Raw genomic sequence first — 22,494 nt, 5'->3', positions numbered from 1 at the left:
TTCAAAGTGCCAAAAAATATCCTAAGGCAAATGAAAATGACCCCAGAAGGACCATGAAGAGCAAAACAGCAGAAACCGTGGCAGTAGTATAAGCATGGCTGCTAATTGGGTCAGGTTTAAACCTCAGCAATACTTAATATTTGTAAATAGAGGTGGGTGCAAGGCTGAAACACACCCTGTTTCTGTCAAGAAAACAAGGAGGAAAAAAAAATGGAGAAGTTGGTCATCATATGGCTGGCTTGTGAACCACATCAGAGAAGTCAAAACAAAGCTTACGCCAAATTCATAGCCTGCAGAGATCTTGTTACAGTAGAAAACAGTAGAAAAGGTCTTACCCAGCACTTGCAAACAGCCATTTCTTACCGCTCTTCTGCAGAAGATCTGTGATAGCAATGTCCAGGGTTTAATGACAAGGCCCCCATCCTCTTCTTCAGGGCGCTGCAATTGCCCGGCCAGACCTGAAAGAAGAGCGTGGCCACAGAGCTGATGCTGCTTCTCTGTGCTCAGGGATGTGGGAAGCAGAGGCACCGCATTGCACCGGTCCCGCAGGGAGAGGCAAGAAGGGCTTGCACACCACACTTCCCCCATGGAGTACAGCGACACGAGGTTTTTGCTTTACAACCCTCATCATATATGTCATTCCTCGATTTACTTCTATGTAGACAAAATATATCCTGACCCTTACTCAAGGCAGTCCTGTAAGAATAGGCGACATGGAGAGGAACCTGCAGAAATTGTAATTAAAACAAACCAGTGGACTTTGTTTTTGCAATGAAGATTCAACACAGAGAACCACTAGTCACTTCCTATAATTTCCTCTCCTCCTAGGTTTAAAACTCAGGGTACAACTTTGTCCAGTTGATCGAAGTTTCTTCTCATGATGCCTTCATTTGGGGTATGTGGCGACCTGCTAGGCTATGGAACAGTCTACTGAGGGCATCAGTAAGTTCCTCTGCTCTGAGACATTGAAAGCTGAATTGGCTAAACTTGTAGAATTCATCAAAAAGTCCCATGAACGAGGAAGAAGAACATGTTTATACAAGTAGTTCCTTTCCTAGTATCCATGGTAGTATGAGTTTAAAAAGAAGGGAGTGCAGTAATTCCAGATTTTCAATAAGAAAGCTTCAAAATTTTGCTTCCTGACTTATTTTTAAAGCCTAATGTATTCTATTGTTACTGACTACTTCTACAGGATGTGGCCTCATATCTTCTAATTATCTCACATAAAATCTACCAAACTTCACCACTAAAAGTGTTTCTTTCAAACAAACCATTTGAAAATTGCATAATAAAACCATAACTATATAAAACAGAAAATAAAAGAAAATGGCCCAAACCCTCAATCTCGTTGGACTAATGCATCATTTAACTACTACAGGCAGCATTCATCTGAAATGCTTGTTGTTAATCTGTTTCTTTTTTAATTATTTTTTTTTTGTTTGTTTGTTTTTTAAGAAAGATTAAGAATTGCACAGTTTGATAGGTCATGTTGTATCTCTCCAGAGACTGTACACATGCATGCACATGACAGTCCTTTTGGCAGCTGACTGAAACCATGATGTGCACAAATAAAAGATACAGACACCTGGTCCCTTACTAAAGGAACTGCTTCACTACCTCAGACAGTAGGAGGAAGCAGCGTAGGGCAGCCTTCATACGACGATCCAGTTGCACAAATTCCATGCAACAGAGCGCAAACAACTTCTGCTGTTGGCTGGCATCAAAAATGCTCCTGTACTACAAAGTGTGGAGCTGGATTCAAACATTGCCAAAGTTCATGAAACTCCAGATCCTGGTTTGTGATCCAAAATCCTCTCCAACTACAATACCACATACTTGGCATTTAGCAGTTGACATGCAGGCTTACGGCAAAATACCCGCTGTTCCTAGATAAGCAATTTGTAATGACTCATGGCTCTATTCCTTCTACACCCACAACACAGTACACACAACACTTCACGTGTCGAACACCAGGGTTTTAATTAGTTGGCATACCTTGGTCTCCAAAACACAACTCCAAACCCACTGAAAAACAAATACATCTCCATTTATCATGTCTAGATGGCTTTACTTGACAAACCATTAAAATGTTGGGTGACACAAGGGAAAAATCAGTGGATAAGGTGTCCCTTGTCAGCAGAATCTCAGTATAAAGAAGAGGAGGGGATTGGGGTGCAAGCTTTACTTTAGATTTCGTAGTAATGAAGAGGGAACGAACAGGGATAAGGACATGCTAAATCACATGCCAGCATGGTATTTGCATGCCAGCAGCTTTTTTTCTTGTGATCAGTGATGCACTCATCATATGCAAGGGCTTTAAAAAAACACTTAAATTGAGTATGTAGAATTTCAGGGATCAGCATAAACATTTGCAGTCAATTCAAATTGGAGATTTCTTTGTCATGCAGAGGAAGACTGGGTTGATCTGTCTGAGAATGAGCCATAGTACTTTGCTAATTATCAACATTTCTTGTTCATCTGGGGAGAAATCCTAGCTCTGGTGATTATTGGCGTAGACTTTTGCAACTGATTTGGTGCACATTTTATACATCAAGTTTTCTCTCTGGATTTCTCTCTCCCAGTTCTGGTCTCTGTTTCTTAAATCCAGAGGCTAACTTGAAGGAAATTGCAATTATCTATAGTAAGCTTTCCAGCACTGCCTTCCCTAACCCAATCAGCTTCTGTTCCCTACTTTCCTGGTGATGTATGTCCACAAGTTGCACAGATATAGGGTGCTATGTATACTGATGTGAAACACAAATACCATTCAGAAGTTAATCATGATTGTTCAACAGCATGCTTATAAAGCAAAATGTGTTTGTATGTGCTGAAATGTACAGAACAAACATGAGACCTAACCCAGCTGAACTTTATAAATCCTTGCTGGTTTCTGTAAAGCAAAAGTTTCTCAGTGTCTTTGAAGATATCATCAAGAGTTGGCACGACTGCTGAGGAAGGCTGTGTTCCACAGGACGCCGAGTACGTGCACATACTGAAGTACTTGGGAAACTGCTCGATCTTCCAGGATTTGTTTTCTTTTGAAAATCATACCCTGGGATTTAGCAAATGACTGAACTAGATCTGTATAGGCTTTTTGTCGTTGGAAATCAGCCTTGATGGGGCTTTTCATGACGAAGAAAGATTTGGTCATAGTTCAGACCTTAATTCCTCAGGAGTACTTTAGAATTCATCCAGTTTTAAAGACTGAGTAATTAAAAAATATAAAGTAAGGCTTTGTACTGGTTATTCCCTAACTATGTTAATTGCATGACAAGTTTCAACTCAAATTTTGTACAAGAGCAACTTTTCTTGTTTTGCCATGTGCTAATGCAAGATTTCACGGGAAACTTTTATTTCTTGTTTTGCTCTGCAATGTTTATATATAAAGCTGTGGGGTTTAATTTGTTTGTTTTTTTCCCCCATTTGGGCCTTATATCCACTTCAGGCTAGAAACACACATGATAGCAAAGTTTTCACAGCCTATTCATACAGATTTTCTGCCAGCTATACACTATCTAAAACTGCATGTTTGGCATTTCATTTTCCCAGAGTAACCAGAAGGGGGTATATATTTGATGAGGAAGGGGAATTACTTTACCAATTTAAGCAGTAGAAAGAATTATCATGTTCAGGTGCCTTACTCAGATGCATAAATAGAATTTTCTCATATTCCATACAACAGACAAGAAACTACTTTTGTAAAAATTGGTATTATCTTTTTGGTTCAGAGTTGCAAAGAGCAAGTCTCAGATAATAAAACGTTTCTGGGAATCCTGCCATAAAAATTGAGGAAGAACTTTATTTTATTTAAAATATTCAGAGAGCTCAGCACTGAATGTTCCACAGACAAGGAATGTATAGCAGGGCTGGTTTCCTGCAGATTCAGCAAGCCAAATGCTTTCTCCTATAAGTAACTACAAGTCTATCAAGCTTGGTGGAACTTTGCCTGTATACACTAAAAGCAATTTTTGCTCTGGATGCTTTCACCATTTTTTAAAAATAAAATGGTTCCTGCTCGGTGCAGTGCTAAAGTTTTCACCGAGCTTTCAACTATCATAAAAATTCTGTTAAAAATACCAAGTAACTGTATTGTCTAATGTTTAATGATGTTTCTGACTGGGATAACTTCAAAGGAAAATAAAAGGTTAATACCTCACACAGTCGAGCTCATGTTGATTTACGAAGTCATAGATAACTAGCCACTTCATAAATAAAAGAGTCATCGTACCAAGTTAATTATACTGTATTTTGGACTCTATTCTCTCAACTACCCTTTCTAGTACTCAGGTGTAACAAATAATTTTGACTGGTACATATTTATGTAAGACTCGGTTCATGTGAAAATTCAATATGAAATCTTACTTTCATGGTCATTTTGGTCTGGTCAAAAGAAATGATTGCTTTATCAAGTGTGCCTCTTCAGTAATATTTAAATTACCAAAATGACTGTGTTAAACAAAGTCTAAAGATTTTTCTGACTCCTGTATTTTCTGAAGACAGTAACTGATATCGGAGTAATCTTCTTATAAGCTTGTACCAAATAAAAACATCCTGGTACGCATGAAAACTGTAAGTGTCACCTGAATTTCAGAAAAGGTGCTCATGAAATGTGTCAATAATTTCACATGTGCAAACAGCATATGGCCATTCACTGATAAGTCAGCACAGTAAATTTATCAGCCAGAGCTGAGGTAGACTTGCTGTCACTGAAACAACAGGCTTCAGGATAAAGTCCAAGTAAGATTTCCAGAACAAATAGAAATTCTAGCAGCATCTAGAATTGACCTAAATTTCAGTGTCAGCAGCAAACACTGCCACCTAGCGTTTCACAGGAAAAACAATTAGTCTTTGAAATAACTGCATCGTGAATGCCAGAGTAAAATTTCACTGGTGTACTTGTTTGTGTCTAATTGTGATTTTATGAGTTATGCAGCCTCCTGCTCCTTTATTTTAGAATGCAATTCATTGACATAATGCGTTTTTTAAAAAAGGGTAAAGGATATATGTATTCTAAACTAATTTCCTTTTCCCATATTCAAAATAAGGCTTGCATCTGATTATGCTACGGTTATCCTGGTGTATTTAGCGTGGCCCCTGCGTAACCCAGCTAGCTGGGTTACCTGGTCTGCAGTTGTGATGGTCTCACACCCTTGCAATAACCAACCCCACAGCGTTTTACTCTTTACACTTTCAGCTCAGATGTGGGGAAGGGAGGGCCCTACTGAGTACCAGCTCTACGAGTTTCAGTCTTGTACTGAAACAATCCTGCGGAATTCAAGGACCCATTTTTCTGAGACAGGTAACGAAAACTGCCTGGTGACTACGTTTTAAGCCTGACAGCCCATGTTTACGGGCAGTTTTCCACAGCTGAAAGAAAAAATATTCAGTACCAAAAAAAAAGGGGGGGGGGTAAATGAGGCAATACAATGATTGTAGCAAAAGGGTTTGCTCCAGCTCTGGCCGGAGCCTGTCTTTTCCCTGCCCTCAGCAGCCGCTGACTCTGAAGCCTCTTCCACGTCTGCTGAGGCAACGGGATGGCCGCGGGCGCGGCGAGGCAAGATGGGGGCGGGCGGCAGCGGCGGGGCCAGAGTCCCCCCGTTCTCCGCCTCCATTTCCCAGCAGCAGCGGGGCCGGAAGTCCCGTGCGCCTGACTCAGGCGGCGGGGGGCGGCGGCGATGGCGCTGGAGACGCTGTCCCCGGACTGGGAGTTCGGCCGCCGCGACGACGGCTCGCAGAGTGAGCGCGCGGCGGGGGCGGGCGGGGCTGAGGCGTTAACGGCCGCGTGGGGAGGGGGCGGCGGTTGGCGGGCTGAGGGCTCCCCCTGCGAGGGCTGAGGGGAACCCGGCGGCCGTTACCGCCCCTGTCCCAGCCGCCCCCTGTCCCTTCGTGTCCCCCCACCGTGGGCAGGTGCTGCCTCGGTCCTTCCCCATCGCAGCTCCTCGCTCATAATTATTTTTTGAAGCGTTTCTCCCCCCCCCCCCCCCCCCCCCCATTTAGCCGGAGAAGGCAGCTCGGGATAAGTTAGCTTCTGCTGATACAGGCTTTTTGGGCAGTCGCTTGCTGTTTCACCTTTAGAAAATCAATATGCGAGCCCTCGTGATGCTTAGCGCTTTGGCAGCGTCCGTCAAAATCCACGTTTCTCTCTGCCTGTGGAGGTGACCTACTTTTTAAACAGGGGACGTATGTGGTTGTCACGCTGGAATACGTGCCGTAAATTGAGCTGTGCCAAATTAATGATGCCAGGTGTTGCTGTGAAAATATGTCACTCGTGGACCAACTGTTTGACATACAGCGCTATCCCCAGGGATGTGGCTTCTTGTACAGCATGCGTTTCATCAGGCTCTCAGTGGAAACTGAAGTTGCCCTGAGCTGAGGTCCTTACCAGCTCTCAAGCTGTGGAATGCCAAGTGGGGCTTTTACACAAATTGTCAGATCTCTTTTGGTCTTTATCAATGTTGAGTGCAGCCAGGAGAACCTCACATGCCATAATGCACTCTGTTACCACCATCTTGCCTGGGAACAGCAGCAAAGCTGCTGTTGGGAACAGAATGCAACTCTCAAAGAAAAGCCGAATCGCCAAAGAACTCTAGTGACTTGCAAATTACTTGTTGTTTTGCTATTTTGTCTTTGTATCTATATTGCTAATCTTTAGAAATTACAGTCTCCTCAACTGAGGAAACAGGACATAGAGCAAGTCCAGTTTATTGCATCTTTGTCCTAGGTATTTATGGACACAGCACTTGCAAATCCTGCTGGGGCAATAAATTGCCTGAATATTGACATTGCTGACTTAATGGAAGGAGGTTAGATGAAGCTGGGGGAATCTGTACTGCTGAGTGGATCCTTGCATTGTTTCAGCTGTAAGGCTTTCATTTTATCACCAGACAAAAAGCTAAATCAAACTTTATTGTACCCAGATAATGCCTTATGAAGTAGGTCTGTTGCTTGGAAGAAAAGGAAGATATCTATGATTTCTTTTTCTTTCTCCATGCAGTCTAGTTTGTTTCAGAAATATTTCTGCATCTTAAAAAGTTTCCCCCTGCTCCAAGCCATTTCCAAGTCATGTTTTATCAGTTCAACTCTACCTATATCCGGCTAGCTAATAGTTTTCACTCTCATGTCTACTTCAGAAAGACAGTGATAAACTATTCACACCTGTCTCTTATTTTTTGTTTATGATCAGTACAAGGTGGCAAATCGATGACCATCTGTTTGGCAATACTTAATATCTTTTAAGTTGAGCTATAGCATTGTTTAAATGCATCATTTGGCTGTTGGAAAGATGACAGCTTGTGAGTCTCTAGCAGAATGCTGCTGTGAGATTTTGTTTGAGGTGTGCTGCCTGTTTAGTTTTAGGGAATTGATTTGAACAGCAGTGCCCATTTCTTACTCTTACATGATTTTTTTTTAATTTTTTTTCAGTTCTTCCTGTAAAGCCCCAATACCTCTTTCAATTTCTCTGCTCTTAGCTATGCCTTTTGTTTGTGAAGGGAGAAGATGGAAGTGGGGGAATAACACAGCAAGCTTCTATAAGAATTTAAATTGCCATGCTCTGCAAAATTTTCTCAGAGTAAAGTACTGCAGCTGTCATGATGGCTAGTTAAACTCCATCCTGCAGGGCTCTGCATCCATCAGTTTTACTGTTTTACCGCAGCAGAGCTTCCAGAAGATGCACTGGTCGGAACCTGGAAAATGGTCTGAATTGATGGAATAGAACAATATGACAGTACAACATGAGGGATACGCATCAGTGTCTGGAGTGCGCGCTGCTGATGGAGAGCTTTTTGTTCACTTGCTTCTTATCAGTTTACGTGAAATTCAGTTTCCTTATTTTGATGGCGCCTGTGCACCAGCAGGTCCACAGGTACAGGTGGAGCCCCATGGGTTGGTTTGCCATGCATCTTGGTTAGGCTTTGTAGTCCTTTACGGTTCACGTTGCTGCTAGTTTCAAACTAGTAGCTCAGAATTAGTTCAGGAAAGTTAGCTCTTCACTGCAGTGATTTTTCCTTCTCAGTCTCAACTTTCCTGTGCATAGAACTTCTCATCTCTCTTCATCTGTCTTTATTCATTCTTTCCCTTTATGCATCGTGAAGTGTCCCCATCAGGGATTTTCTCTGCCTCCAAGAAATGTCCAAAGGATCCTTGTTTCAGCAGCATTCTTCCACTGAAGTAGCCAACTACCATTTATCTCAGTTATTGGCAACTTACATGAGTAAACACGCCCCAAAAAAGTGTATTTTATACATCTTTATTACAGATGTATAAAAACTTTCTAGAGCAATCTACTTGCTAAAATGTGAAAAGGGCCCTTAAATCACTACTTAAGCGAAAAAGAGTACTCTCTGCAGAGTTGTCTTCCTGTTTAGGCAAAGTTCCTTTTTTTAGCTGACTTGCATTCTTTTATTGATTTACTCACTTTAGATAATCCTATTTTCAGTGAATAGCAGAAGATCGTAAGCTATTATATGTGTAGTCTAATCAGGGGGAAGACACTTCAGTCTTCATATGAGAAAGGATTGTAGTTCCTTACTGAGGATAGAAGCCTTGAGCTGTGATCATTCAGTAGTTCAGATTATGCAACTAACTTGGTAGTTGTCTTTGCGTGTGCTTTAGTGTGGGAAGAAAGACGATCAGGATAGAGTGAATGAAACTTCTGTGGATCAAATTTCTTTGGACTTACTATACTCATTAACACCACTACTCTTGGTATTTGACCAGCTGAATGCTTCCTTCTGAACATGATAATCTACTTGCGACTAGCAGCACCAGGACAGCTGTGCTTTTCAATGTTCAGGTGCTAAGCAGAAGAAAAGTTCTGCTTGAAAGCAGTGAATTGGAAAGTGGTGGGATGGATTGGAAGCCATCGACTTAATACCCAAATGACTTACTGAGAAGTAGTAGGGAGAAAGTGGAAGAAGGATTGCTACCAATACAACTGCTACTCAGGCCAAAATGATTAGACCCATTGCCTCAAAGTTCTAGTAAAATTGCATACGTGCTGGTTCAGCTGATGGGTAAAAGCACCTGCCATGCTGAGATTTGAACAGTCACTTCTTTGCTCAGCATCTCGGCGTAATATTTAGGTTGTCAAGATCTTAGCTTGAAAATATACATACTTTCAAAAATAACTTTCTGTAAGCCTCTTAAATGTTTGATACTCTTTAATATCTGGGTTTCTTTGAAACTGGCGCTGAGTTGTATGTTTGTTAAAACAAATAAGAGCTTTGTAGTAAAAAGATGCAGTAGTATTAAGGAGATAATCGTGCAGCAAAATGAGGAATGCAGTGTTACAATGCTAAATAGCAACAGATTAAAACCTTTATAAGCTTTTGTATATTGCAGTTCACTGAATATTCTATAAAACTGTATAAATGTTATGAATTCTCAGAAATCCATGCTGAAGTGGAGTTGAAGAATTACGGAAAATTTCTTGAGGAATATGCATCTCAGCTGAAGAGGATTGAAGATGCTTTGGATGACTCTGTTGGAGATGTTTGGGACTTCAGTCTCGATCCCATTGCATTAAAGGTCTTCATACACTTTTTAATATGCATTGAAACTGTTATGTTCCTTTAAATCTAATGCTGTTTTAATCAGCAAATAATTATTTGGCTCATATCACAAGAAAAGATGTTTTCATATTATTGCTTTCCCCTCCTTTGGGTATTAGTGGAAGTTAAACGAATGTCAGTCCTTCATATATTAGGAAGCCTAATTCCAGCAAACTTCTCAGTGAGTGTTGTTTTTTTTTTTTTCTTTGGAGGAGGGCTGGGGATCTAGTAGAGCTCCCTAATATATGTATAAATGCAGAGTGAACTGTGTGTGTATGCTTATAGCTGTGCTTTGATTTAATGGCCTTAAATATAAATATATATGTATTTAGAAAATCAAAATGCACAGTATTTTCCTTCTTCCAGACGTGCTTTTTTCCTTGGTTGTAAGTTTTCTGTCCTCTTTGGAGCATGAATTTTTCTCTTCACTGAACTTGCGCATATCATTTAAAAGCACTTTGGCTTTTGTTACCATATAGAACTTGTCTGTGCAGAAGATGTAGTCTCAAACAATCCTCTGTCTGTTCACATGATGTGGGCTCCTACAGCACTGGATGTATATGAACTAGTCAATCTCATGGCTGACTTCAGTACAAAACATCAGTGCCTGCGTGCAAAGTTGATGTGTTTTTTTTTCATGCACCATAATGACCATGTTGTCGTTTTCCAAGTTTTGTGAGTAAATTGTTATAAGTGCCGTATAGTATATCTGGTTATTTCCCTTTCTGCATAAATGTGAAGAGTGAAGGCTTCCTGCAGCACAGGTAGCCAGTAATGTGCCATTATTGTCCTTTCATCACTGACCTTATTTGAGATTAAACTGTAAAAAAAAAAAAATTACACCACTTACCTAGTTGGATAAATGTGGTTTTGACAAGTGTTTTCTAAAGTTTGCTTTTTTTAAATAAATTTCAGCTTTTGCCTTACGAACAGTCCTCTCTACTGGAGCTCATAAAGACAGAAAACAAGGTAAGTGATTTATGCTTAAAACGGGGAAAATAAGAAGTTATTCTAGCTAAAACCAAGCCCTTTTAAAACATGAAAAATACTCTATAAGATTTTTGCATGCTGTAGTTTTCTATTTGTAATCTGTTTATTTTCCTTTTGAATCTAGGTTCTAAACAAAGTAATAACCGTGTATGCTGCCCTTTGCTGTGAAATCAAGAAGTTAAAATATGAGGTAAATTTAGCTGTTACTATGCGCATGGAAATATTTCTTTATTGCAAAATAATAATCTATATATCAGCTTGCCAATCTGCAAACAAGTTATAATGTCTAAATTTTTGTAGCATGATTACATATATACTATTTAAAAAAACAAATTTCTGTTTTTGTTGTTAGGCAGAAACTAAATTTTATAACGGCCTCTTGTTTTATGGAGAAGGAGGTAAGTAGCTCCCTTTCCAGTAAAAGTTTGTAGTTTTTACTTTATTACTTCAGGATATATTAAATGCTACAGTAAGTGTAATTTTCTATTACGGATGTCTTTGAGTGGTGAATGTTAAGAAATGGACTTGATGACTATAGAGATAGCATTAAAACTTTATGTATAAAGCTCTGTTATCTGCATTAAGTATTGTCATGTTAATAGGAAGTTTCGTTGCAGCCTTACATGAGAAGTAGGGAGCCGGACTGTTGACGTTTTTCAGACGAATGGCTTTTAAAAACAGATACTGAGAGAATGCATGAGATGTATAAAAGCAGTACTTCTGAAATTCATCGCAACTCTTTTTTTTTTTTTTTCAATAAACATTTTGGCTTCTTTTTTTCATGAGATTATATTTAATGGATACTGTACAGAAACATGAGCTTACAATCTGTAGCAGCTATTTCTCAAAGTATGGCATTGAATACCTGTGTGTCATATGAGAATATTTTTTCCTAAAATAGCATATTTCGTGTTAGGACTGTTTTTTGTATTGATTGTAGTAAAACCATAAATTTGCAATTTGATTGTAATAAAGCAATGAAACTGTTAATAAATACTTGGACCAAGTCCTCTTACGAGTTGACTTTACTCATAAGATCATAGTTGTTTTAGGAAAAACTACAAGTGTATTAATGTCATCTTCCGCACTTCAAGTGAAAGCAACATTACTCATTACTGCTGCTTAGACCATGATATAATACAGGGACAAAAGTGGCTGAAACTCAATTCAGTTGACAAACCCTGAAAACCTGCTTTTTGTCACTGAATTTCACTGGTAACTCACCCAAAGGGTCAGTCTTAAGCATCTACGTTAAAGGATGCTAGTCTCGGAGTAAGCAAAGATCTTGGTCCTGAGGACTCAAATGTATTAATGATTTAGGGACATGTTACCTAGCTTTGTTTTCTGATTCAGAAATGTGAGATGAAAGAAAGCGTGCTCCTTTTCGAGTAGTCTTCTAGAAAGGCTTTTTTTAAATTAAAAAAAAAAAAAAATTCAAGAGCCTTGACTGCAACAGAAGTATGGGGGAATGTTTAGCATTCTTTTAAGTTCTCTGTAAGATGTCTGTTGTGGTTCAGTTGAGAAATGTCAAAAAAAAAAAAAAAGCGTGGGTCTTGTGTTTTTTTGTTAGTAGATTCTCACTTCTTCTCAGACATGGTTTTTAATATCTGAAAAGGAAGTGCTGTGCTGTCAAAATAATAGGGGTCTCTCAAAAGCTTTTCATGTCTCCAGCATGAAAAAAGGCAGACTGTTGCAGATTAGTATGTTATAGCAGCAGTTTGTTCCTGCTTCCGTGGTCCATGAGGAATGCTTCTGAATGGCAGAAATTGAGAGGCCAACCTTCTGTGGGTTGGGATGTAAAAATGGTATTCTCTGCTCCCAGATCCCTCCTCATAGCATATGCTTTGATAACAAGTAGCTTGCTTACTTAGAACAGATAGCAAAACAACTGCCTCGAGGGTGGATAAATTGAACACAGAAACACTGTGCAACCTTTTGCCTTCAGTGTATAGAAAGAAACTTTTTTTTCATGTTGTCCTTTAAGTGACTAGGGCTAGTGTAGGAATTTCAGGACGTTGGATTGCTTTTTGGGTCATCTGCTAATCTCAGTAGAGTAAAGGTTATGTAACAAAGGTGCAAAGGGGAAGGATACAGTGTTTAACTGGAGCTCTGGGACAAAAATTCTAACAGTTATGGAGGCTCCTTTAGACTCTGGTGATTGCTCTAGAAGAGCACTTTTATGAAGCAAAAGGCCAGAAAACTAAAACTAAATGCTATTTAAGAGTTTCCTTCTACAGATTGAAAGGTCATCTCTGTAACAGGAGACTGCTTTTCTCTAACGTGGTGTCATTTCTTTTGTGGGTAAACTTGCAATTATAAGCTGTTTTCACTCAGAGTGGCCCAACAGAAAAATCTCAAGTCTAGAGCATTAATCTGTCATGACATTACCTGACAATAGTCTTGTTAGTATTACAATCGCTTCAGCAATCCAAAAGAATTTGACATTGGTGATATAATTATCGTATCTCATAGTACCCGGTTACTCTACTTTGTCATACAAGTAATGCTTTGGAGCTGTGGCGAGAACCAGTTCTATTATACTGCATGATGTATAGGAAAAGGAAAACAAATTTCTTTAGGAACTTTTATTCTACACAGTTTTTCATCATTGTTTTATGATGCAATATATTTGTTCAGTTAATAACTATACCAGTAAGCATTCCTTGCAATATGTAAATGCCTTGCTTTTTACAGACTTTTTAAATGGAAACTTTATATCAAAGTTACATAAGATATCCTTTAAAGAACTACATTTTATAGATTTTATATTCTTTCATGTGCTGGAGATTTTTTTTCCTGCTTTATGTGTAGCTTAAACCAATTTTTAATGAGAAAACTAAATTAAAAGCTTTTAAAGTTCTGTCAGTAAGCTTTTAATTATGTACTCTGCTTGTATGACATACAAATGGTTTGGAGGGCAAGCTTCAGAATTTGATGAATAAAGTAGTGACAAATCTTTGTTTTTCAAGGCACAGACTCCAGCATGGTAGAAGGAGATTGCCAAATACAGATGGGAAGATTTATTTCTTTCTTGCAGGTAGAGTATCTTTTGATTCTGACAGCAATTATAATCTTAATTTTATTTGCAACGTGGATTTAGCAGCCTCCAGTACTTGCTGAAAGGCACTGCAGTCATTTCATGCATTAATGTTTTGCCTGTAGATCCATTGCAACCAGCTCACTTACAAGACAGCTGTTTAAGTTGGGTTGGTCATCTGTTGGTCTTTACTTTAGCTTTTAGTTTTTATGTTTGTTTATATGCATCTAAAATTCAGGTAGTCTAATGAGAGAATAAATTATGGTTTTTGTAATCATTGTACAGAGAAATTAGCATTAAGCAGATTTCAATAAGAGCGTAAACTGGGGTTGTTTCCTTTGATAGTAATGTTAAGGATCTCTAATCTTATAGCTTTAATTTCTCAAGTTTTAGTTTTAATTGAAAACTGGTCTTCAATTAATTGTTTGTACGTTGTTGTGTAGCTATTAGGGGCAAAATAAAAATGTATCCGGAAAAAAATTGCTTGCACCTCTCAAGCGTTCAGGGAAGAATATTCAGTATTTTGGAAGAAAAAAGAATACACGTTTCTTCTAAGGATTTCCCATGCTTTTGGATTTCAGTCTACTATGGATTTTTTTTCCTTCATTATAGCTTAAGTGACTGTCCTGTTACAAAAATGTTTCTATTTTTATGCAGTGTCACTTGTAATGAAGCATATATGTTGAAGTGGAGAAGATAAAGGAAACTTTCAGAATGCTTAAACAAATTCTTGTTTAATAAATGTTAAAATTCCTTTTCTTGCTGTATACTAGCATGGCAGTACTCATTTATTGGTCATTAATAGTTGAGTGCCATAGGATGTTGTGTCTTAACCCATTTTACCATGCCTAAGTGCAGTTAGTTGTTACTGTGTCTTTTTTTTCTTTCTATTTTTTCAGGCTTTTTTCCTATCAGCATTGTCAATTACATTTTTGATTTTCTATTTCTTATTGAGCAGATGTTTGAGAGAGAGTGGTGTTTCGGGGAAGGGACTACTGTACATCTGTCTTGTTTTTTTTTCCAGGATATTAGTGTAATAATACTGCCAGGATTCTTTGAGATGAAAGTTGAGAGCGGGATGACTGGTTGTCTGGATAGCTTCAGCATATGTGCATTATAAAACCCACCCTGTAGTACAAACTTGTGTACATTTAGGTGGTATATCCTGTTAAGCATATTTATAGTGGAAACACTACATCAGTATAGCATCTTGCTTGTGAACCAACTTTGTATATGCGCTACTATAGTCTGCTGAATGTTGAGAACCACGGAAAGAAGGCAGACAGAGGACATTGCTCAAGAGTAAGGGTTACTATGCTGACAGGTTTGTATTAGTTTGGGTAAAGCTGTGAGGAAAACTTTTTCCTTTCTGAGTCTTTTTCAACAGTTGTGTTCCTCTAAATCCACTCAGTAGTAGCAAATTGACTGGGGGATGCTGCTATGGTCAAAGTTACAAGAATTTCTTTGAGGGCAGTGTAAAAATATGAATGAAGACTCTAGGAGAGGCGAAATGTTGTTTCCACATGGCTAACATGTATCTACTGATTTATTGGCTCTTTTGAGTTAGATTTCTTGGTATGCAGAGAACATGGAGAACTTAATTAACTAGATGCTGTAGCCAATTGGTTTGCTATGTAAAAACATTTAAAAAAAAATCAAATTAATGCCATGAAACACTAGTAGGTTGTCTTCTTGCAGAAGACAGTGCATTTGAAGAACTCTGAAAAAAATGGCAATTATCTATATTAGGTAGCTGATAATACACATGTGCTGTTAAATTGGATCATTGCCTGGAAGTGTTAAGAAGGCAGCTGTTTTAAAGAAATTTTAAGAAGGCAATGGAAACATGATCTCAGTTGTCTATTAACCTGTTCTTCTTGAACCTGTTGGCTGGTTTCAGCTCAATGTGATAGAGCAATACAAATATAAGAAGTAATGACACTTTCATGTTTTGTGCAAACTGGTGACTAATAGAAGGCAGAAGCCCAAATAAGATCTGTTTTTGATGAAGGGGAAGACAGAATTCAGCTGTTAGCCAGTCTTCTGGCAAGAACAGCAGGCTGGCTGGTTAGCCTGCGTGGGCTGTCTGCTATGGAGCCATCTGTGTGCTGACTGGCCACTCATCTCATGCAGACTGCTGCCTGGTAGGATTATAAGGTGCATTAATAAATAAACACTGTTGTGGTTAAGGGAGACCCAGATTCATTTACCCTATTGCTTAAGGAACACCTTGTTAAAATCCATTATAGAAATTAAGATCAGTTTTTTCCGTGATCAAAGTTGACCTCTTTTTACTCATTTTGTGCTATGTAACTGAGCACAAGTTCTGCTTTACTTCAGCATACATCTCAAAGACTTTTTTAAAGACAGTATTCTGTGGCTAATCATTCTTATAGTAGGTACAGGCTTCTGTATTAATTTCTCATTTGAATTTGTCTATCGCTGGCATCCAGAGTGTGACTCTTGAATCTAGTGGGAAAAGGCTCAGCCCTTGCTATCAGGGATATTTGAATATTCCCTCTGAAGGTCCCTGGGCACTGCTATTAAGTCACTTTTTACTGTCTCTAATAAGTAGAACTCTTGAAAACTTTTACAGCAAGATGTTTAAAGCACATTGAGTTCCTGAGGGTGACTTTTTTCTGTACCTTCTCCAAACACCCTGTATCCTTTTTTAAAAATATGGCCTTGAGCATCAGCTATGGTATTTCAGTATCCACCTTGTCAAAACCATATGCGAGTGTGAAATCATTTCTGTTTTCTTTATTATGCTTTTCTGTTTATAAAGTGCTTATTGGTACTTAAGAAATATCAAGTTGTAGTAGGAGCTTTGTACAATAGCTTCTTGACCTAAACCCAGATCTGTTTTCCATCCTGTTGTAGATCTGTTCACTGACTTGGATTAGGAATGTAGCTGGAACTTGGGCTGCAAGTTCAGTGGTTTATGTTCTATATTTTGGAAGCAGCAATGCTGTTCATGAGAAGGGGTTATGCATTTTATTTTCTTGTAATGCATTTTATTTTCTTGTATTTCAGGAGCTGTCTTGCTTTGTTACCCGATGTTATGAAGTGGTGGTGAATGTAGTCCATCAGTTGGCTGTTCTTTACACCAGCAACAAGTAATTATTCCCTGAAATGCTATATCACGTTTTGTAGTTAAAAATGAATATAATATAAACACTCTACCTAAGGCATGGTCAGTTTTGGAATATGACTATCTAGAGACGGTGTTTTGCTGTATAAGTTCAGGCTTCATAAGCCATTTTTAAAGTGTATTTGATTTTTGGAAAAGTCGGAGCTTTTATTTGATGAGATGCAAGTGGTTTTTAGTGTGTTGTTTTTTTTCCCCATTTTTGATAGATTTGATACTTCAGAGGCACTTAGTCTTGATGTTCAGGAGATCCTCCTATTATTCTTCCAGCCTTGCTTTGTTTGAGAGAGATTTCATCTTTTGACTGGTACAGGAGATACCAGTAGCTTCCAAAGCTTAAAAATCTGATCACTTTCACAGTTTGATGTTTAAATGTGTGGTCTTTATCAGTATTAAATCATCCATTGAGTTTAAAAACAAATTATTGTCACTTGCCATGTGAACTCACATCTTTGTGTGTGCAGTTATGTTTCAGTATGTCTGAGGGAGAGGCAAGTGTCTTGCAGAAAGGAGCCTGTGGTGTCTGACATCACTAGTTTATTTTTTAATATACAACAATAATTATAATCTTTAGATAAAAGATACTGCTGTTTGTTTTGATTTCGTAATTCATGTTACAGATTCATCATGAAACATCAATGGTTTTAACACATGATGTTGGGCTTAGTTCCTCTGAGAATTCTAAGGAGAGATCAGTCCTGAACAGAGCTGTTGGGTTTAGCTCTGAATATAACTGCAGGGCTCTAGATTTTTTTTCCCCGACATAGGATAGCATTGTTCTTCTCAGTTTTACCTGTTTTCATTCTTCTCTTACACTGCAGCACAAGGTAGACTTTATGTATTGTGCTGAGTGAACAGGGCTGGTTATGTAGCTTGGTTATGGGTTGGTTAAATGTGTGATTTTTTTTTTTGTACTTTTGGGGCACAAGGCTGTATCAAGGCTATTTGTTTATGTAACTGAATTGGGAATTGCTGATAGACATGCATTGAATGAAATCAGTGGTTTAAACCAGTTGCATGCTGTACATTCAAAACGGCAGTATCAATTTTGATTATATAGCACACATTTCACATAGTGTATGCTATAATCAGATTTTGAGAGTAATTTTGCTTTCTGACATTACTGTGTTAATGAAGAAAAACATACCCCAAGAAACAAAGAACACACTTTGATACAGAAACAGTAAATATGTTCTCTTCTAAGGATTAAAAAGATGTTAAAGTACTTATTTTATTTACAGGAATGCACCTAAAATTATAGAGACGTCAGGAGTTCATTTTCAGGTGGGAATGATTTTGTACCCTTTCACTTATGTTAATTTCATGCTAATATATTTGTCTTCATTCTGAGGAAAGTAGCAAGAAAGTGAATTTCAAGTACAGCTTTCAATCTGGAGTCTCCTTTAAAGACTTTACTTTGTTAATCAGCTTTTTCTGGCCTTTATGTGGAAAGGGCTGGTACCTCTGTCTGTCAAATTCTAGCTTTCGTAGCTAAAAAGTTCTGACATGCTTTGTTACTGTGTGCAATATGTGCAATATCCAAATCTTTAAACAACCAAAAAAATCTCTGACTTAAATGATGTCTTAGATGATGACTTAGCTCATGTCTTGCTGGCTTTAAAAGAACTGATGTTGTATATGCAATGCATCACTGCAGTGAGCATTAAAATAGCTACAAGCCTTTTCTTCTGCCTTTTATTTTTTTAAACAGGCAATGTATGAGCATCTGGGAGAACTACTGACTGTCTTAATCACTCTAGATGAAATAATTGACAATCATGCCACTTTGAAAGATCACTGGACCATGTACAAGAGGTGTGTCTCTGAAGGTGTGAAAAATACTCTCGTGACATAAAAGCATGTGCATGTGTCTTGTTTGAAGAAAGTCAGTTTAGGAACGTGGATTTTTATTAGCCCTGAGTGCTTACCAGAAAACTCAGTGAGGAGCAGGGGGAAGCTCCCACTTTGTCCTTCTAGCAGCATCAGTAAGTTTTTTACAGTGCTGAATGTTTTGTGTGCCATTCCTGAAGCTGTACATGGTAAGTATATTGAGAAAGTTTAATGTTAAATGACAGTTTAAATGTTTAAATGTATTCCATAAGAAATCTAATTTTCCATTTCCCTATTGATCACGGGGATGGGCATACAGATTTGAGTAAGAACGCTATCTAAAGGAAGAGCTGGAGTCAACAATTATATAGGTAGTTAAAGTAGTGGAAAAATAACTTTCATTGAAAACCTCAATAGATGGTAGTTGTTCAAATACAAGTGGCTTACACAGACTTTTTATTTGTTACAATTTTGGAGTTGTTGCTGGGCATGTTCCACGGAACAGTGATGTTATCAAAATAGCACAGGATGTGATAAAACTGTTAGTATGTTTTAATTGTTTTGCATCTGTGTGTTCTATGCCTACCCCTTACAGGCTGCTAAAATCTGTCCATCACAACCCTTCCAAATTTGGAATTCAAGAAGATAAATTGAAGCCATTTGAAAAGTTGCTGTTAAAATTGGAATGCCAATTACTTGATGGAATGATATTTCAGGTAATAACATTAATGTTCACCAATGTAGTAGGGGAAACTGGTGCTAAAGTGAGACTGTTCTCAGAATGGCTTTCAATAGGATATCATGCTTGTTTGAGTATTTTCTTTTTTAGTGTGCATGCGTGGGATTATTTGTGGTTTGATTTGGTCTGGCTTGTTTCAGATAGTGATGTGTGAATTTGGCTTTTTTGCATTTGTACATTTTTTTGAAAAAAAAAAAAAAAAAAAGCTCGATTGTAAGATTCTTCCCTGCTATTCTCTTGTGCTAGCACTGTGCCAGGCTTTGAATGGTAGCAGTTAATGCTTACTGTTTTGCACAACAAAAGAAATGCAGAGAACTTGGCATTAGGACTGTGTATTCTCAGGGAGTCTGATTTTTATCCAGAAATTTTAATAGGGTCAGGCTTACATAGCATAGGTCCACTTCATTCTAGCTGCAAGTTAAAATCTCTTCATAATCTTTGAAATATGTTGTGTGACCTCTTGTTACATATTTTGTCTCATTCCTAGCTTATGACACAAGTACTTGTCATTAGGAATCACTTTCAGCAGTGTATACCCCTGAAATGTGCAAGCGTACAGCTGGAGGAGAAGAATTACTCCTTTTTCAGTATATTTAATTTAAATGTGTTCATACAAAGAGCCATTTTATAGAAAAGGGTTAGTGTTTGAGACACTCAAATTGGATGTTGCTGAATTTGGTCACAACAGAGCCAATTGAACAAGGTTGTTACTCAGTTCTTGCTGTTACATCATAAATGGCATAGGGAAGAAAGTTCTGGTCTGGAAAAGCCTTCAAAAGTGAAATTGTAGATAAATCATTAAATATAATCAGGTTTTTCCTTTCAAAACTGATACTGATATCCAACTATCAGTTTTTTCATTTTAACTTTCTATAATGTTGCATTAGTACAAAAGCTTCATTATATGTTTAATTTGAGACATCAATAGCTATTCATTCAAGATGTTTCTCCTCCTGTCCTGCCAGTTCTCTTTCCTAACAAAAACAATAATATGTGAAAAAATTCTCACGTACAATCCCATTAAAGACTATTCTAGTATAGTTAGAAAAACAGCCACTAGAGTTGTGGGGTTTTTATCCTACGAGACCATGAACCACATCCTACATGTTACCTGTATGATCTTTAGTTAATGTATATTGCGTATTTGTAGTAACATATTAAATATGTTAGCATTTAGTTTCTTATCACTAGCACTAGCATCGTGTGGTTTCTTTGAAAGTGCCTCATGGAAGAAATACTAAATCAGTAAATAAAGTGAATGGTGGTGGATTTTTATTGTTCTTTGGTTGGTTTTACTGTTAGACGTAAGAGGTTTTTAATGTTTTCTGTTTGGTTTAGTACACTAAATAACTTAAACAGACTTAAAAATCTGTATGAAGTAAAGATTCTAACTTCAGGCTAGTGCTGTATAACATAAACCAATGTAGTCTTGCACTATTCTTTTGCAAAATTGGTATTCTTTTGAGGCCTGAAATTTATGGCATTATACCATTTTTATTTTTTTTCCTTCAGGCCTGCATAGAGCAACAGTTTGATTCCACGAATGGTGGAGTGTCTGTGTCGAAGAATAGCGCGTTTGCTGAAGAATTTGCTCATACTCTTCGCACAACTTTCGCAAATGTTGAAGCCAAACTTGGTAATGCAAACTGATGTTTCTCCTACCAGGTTCACTGTTTCTAAGTGTTTATTGTTGGTCTGAGAGTACTTCAAAAAGAACTTTTTTTGTCTCTGCAGGTGAACCTTCAGAAATTGACCAGAGAGATAGATACGTAGGCATCTGTGGCCTCTTTGTACTGCATTTTCAGATTTTTCGGACTGTAGACAAGAAATTTTATAAGTCATTGCTGGATGTCTGTAAAAAGGTGAGTGCTTTACCCGTTTTGTTAATTAAGAGAAAAAAAAAAACAACCTTCATTAATGAGCAGATGACTTTCTTGGCTGTGTAGCATGGCTAAGTCATGGGAACAGGAAGAATGTGCAAGTTACCAAAACAGGTCAGAGAGCAGAGTTTAATTTTTTGTTCCTTTTTATAATTACCTCTCCCCCTCTCCCTTGTTTTAAAGATAGCCTAAAGCCTGTGTACTCACTTTGTGTTTTACACTTGGTAAGCAGAAAGATCAAATAACTTGAAATTATCATTAAATGTTTCTTCTCAAGATTAATATGGCAGTGAGGACAAAGAGTTGTTTGTTGAGATTTGAGTGTTGCAAGACTGATCAAATGCATTGGGTTTTGATGTTGGGTAGAAGCATACATTTTTTTGAAAGACCTTTAAGTCTAAAGGTGGTCAGGGCTTTTTCGTTTTGTGTGGTATTAAGAAGTTCTCAAACACTACTAAGAAGCCCTGAGAGTGGTAATAACTCTGTGTCTGGTGTCCTTTATGGACTTCTAAGGGAAGAACATTTTTTTAATGTGAGCAGTAATGTTGTGTAGAAACTAATTATGCAAAAATAAACGGAATTGTTATGGTTTAAAAGAGGCATAAAAACACGTTTCATAACTAAAAGGACTGACACAGTGCATAGTGGCATAGTATTTTTTTTTTTTTGTCATCACCAATGTTTTTTGCTACTTCTTAATATTCTGCCCCTTTTCTCCTCTTTTTCTTCCAGGTACCAGCCATCACGCTAACAGCAAATATTATCTGGTTTGCTGACAACTTTCTGATTCAGAAGATACCAGCTGCTGCCAAACTTCTGGACAAGAAAAGTATTCATGCAGTTAAAATGCAAAGGGAAAACTTTCTACAGCAGAAGGCACAGTCACTTACCAAGTATGCTTCCTAAATATTGCTTCATTGTGCTGGTTGGCAAATAATGAAGAAACTCATGTATTTATAAACTCAGGGTACTAATGTGTTTTGCAGTGTTGCTAAGTGGTGTGGTGAAAAAGGTCAATATCACTGCAGTAATGTGTGTTTAATGTTGCTAAAAGAAAGTGTTGGTCAAACTTAAGCTTTCAGAAAAATGTGTATTATGTGACTGAAATCACAAAGTTCCTAGCAGTTCTAAATATTTGATTTATTTTTTTCCCAGTTATGTATTTTCTCAGTTGTTCTCGGTTATTTCCATACTTTTAAACTGCCAGTAACCTGAGTTGCTTTTTTTTCTGTTAGCGCTCTCTGGTTTCTATGTGTTTATGGAGATAAGGCCCATGTAGACTGACTGACTGATTTATAAAGGGATTTTTCTCTCCTCAG

The 22,494-nt window shown here is 37.9% G+C and overlaps 1 protein-coding gene across 5 annotated transcripts in view; it reads left to right on the top strand.

The window, feature by feature from the left end:
- Positions 1 to 5,616: 5,616 nt before the first annotated feature.
- The window catches only part of WASHC4 (WASH complex subunit 4), a 43,014-nt gene continuing 26,136 nt past the window's right edge, over positions 5,617 to 22,494 (top strand). For 2 of the 5 annotated variants that reach the window (XM_035563447.2, XM_050708259.1), the window contains exons 1-13: positions 5,621 to 5,736; positions 9,389 to 9,528; positions 10,467 to 10,520; positions 10,666 to 10,731; positions 10,894 to 10,939; positions 13,511 to 13,578; positions 16,612 to 16,694; positions 17,968 to 18,010; positions 18,438 to 18,541; positions 19,152 to 19,272; positions 20,808 to 20,931; positions 21,030 to 21,157; positions 21,908 to 22,068. In XM_035563447.2, coding sequence (XP_035419340.1) covers positions 5,676 to 5,736; positions 9,389 to 9,528; positions 10,467 to 10,520; positions 10,666 to 10,731; positions 10,894 to 10,939; positions 13,511 to 13,578; positions 16,612 to 16,694; positions 17,968 to 18,010; positions 18,438 to 18,541; positions 19,152 to 19,272; positions 20,808 to 20,931; positions 21,030 to 21,157; positions 21,908 to 22,068 — 1,199 coding nt within the window. In that variant the 5' untranslated portion in view covers positions 5,621 to 5,675. Of the gene's footprint in view, positions 5,737 to 9,388; positions 9,529 to 10,466; positions 10,521 to 10,665; positions 10,732 to 10,893; positions 10,940 to 13,510; positions 13,579 to 16,611; positions 16,695 to 17,967; positions 18,011 to 18,437; positions 18,542 to 19,151; positions 19,273 to 20,807; positions 20,932 to 21,029; positions 21,158 to 21,907; positions 22,069 to 22,494 lie in introns of those variants that run through there. The other 3 variants (XM_035563437.2, XM_050708261.1, XM_050708262.1) reach the window with 3 other exon arrangements.

The sequence above is a fragment of the Cygnus atratus genome, chromosome 1, assembly GCF_013377495.2.
Source record: "Cygnus atratus isolate AKBS03 ecotype Queensland, Australia chromosome 1, CAtr_DNAZoo_HiC_assembly, whole genome shotgun sequence".
NCBI classification, from domain to species: domain Eukaryota; kingdom Metazoa; phylum Chordata; class Aves; order Anseriformes; family Anatidae; genus Cygnus; species Cygnus atratus.
The sequence above is the reverse complement of the archived record's forward strand: the minus strand, read 5'-3'. Positions and strand labels throughout refer to the sequence as shown.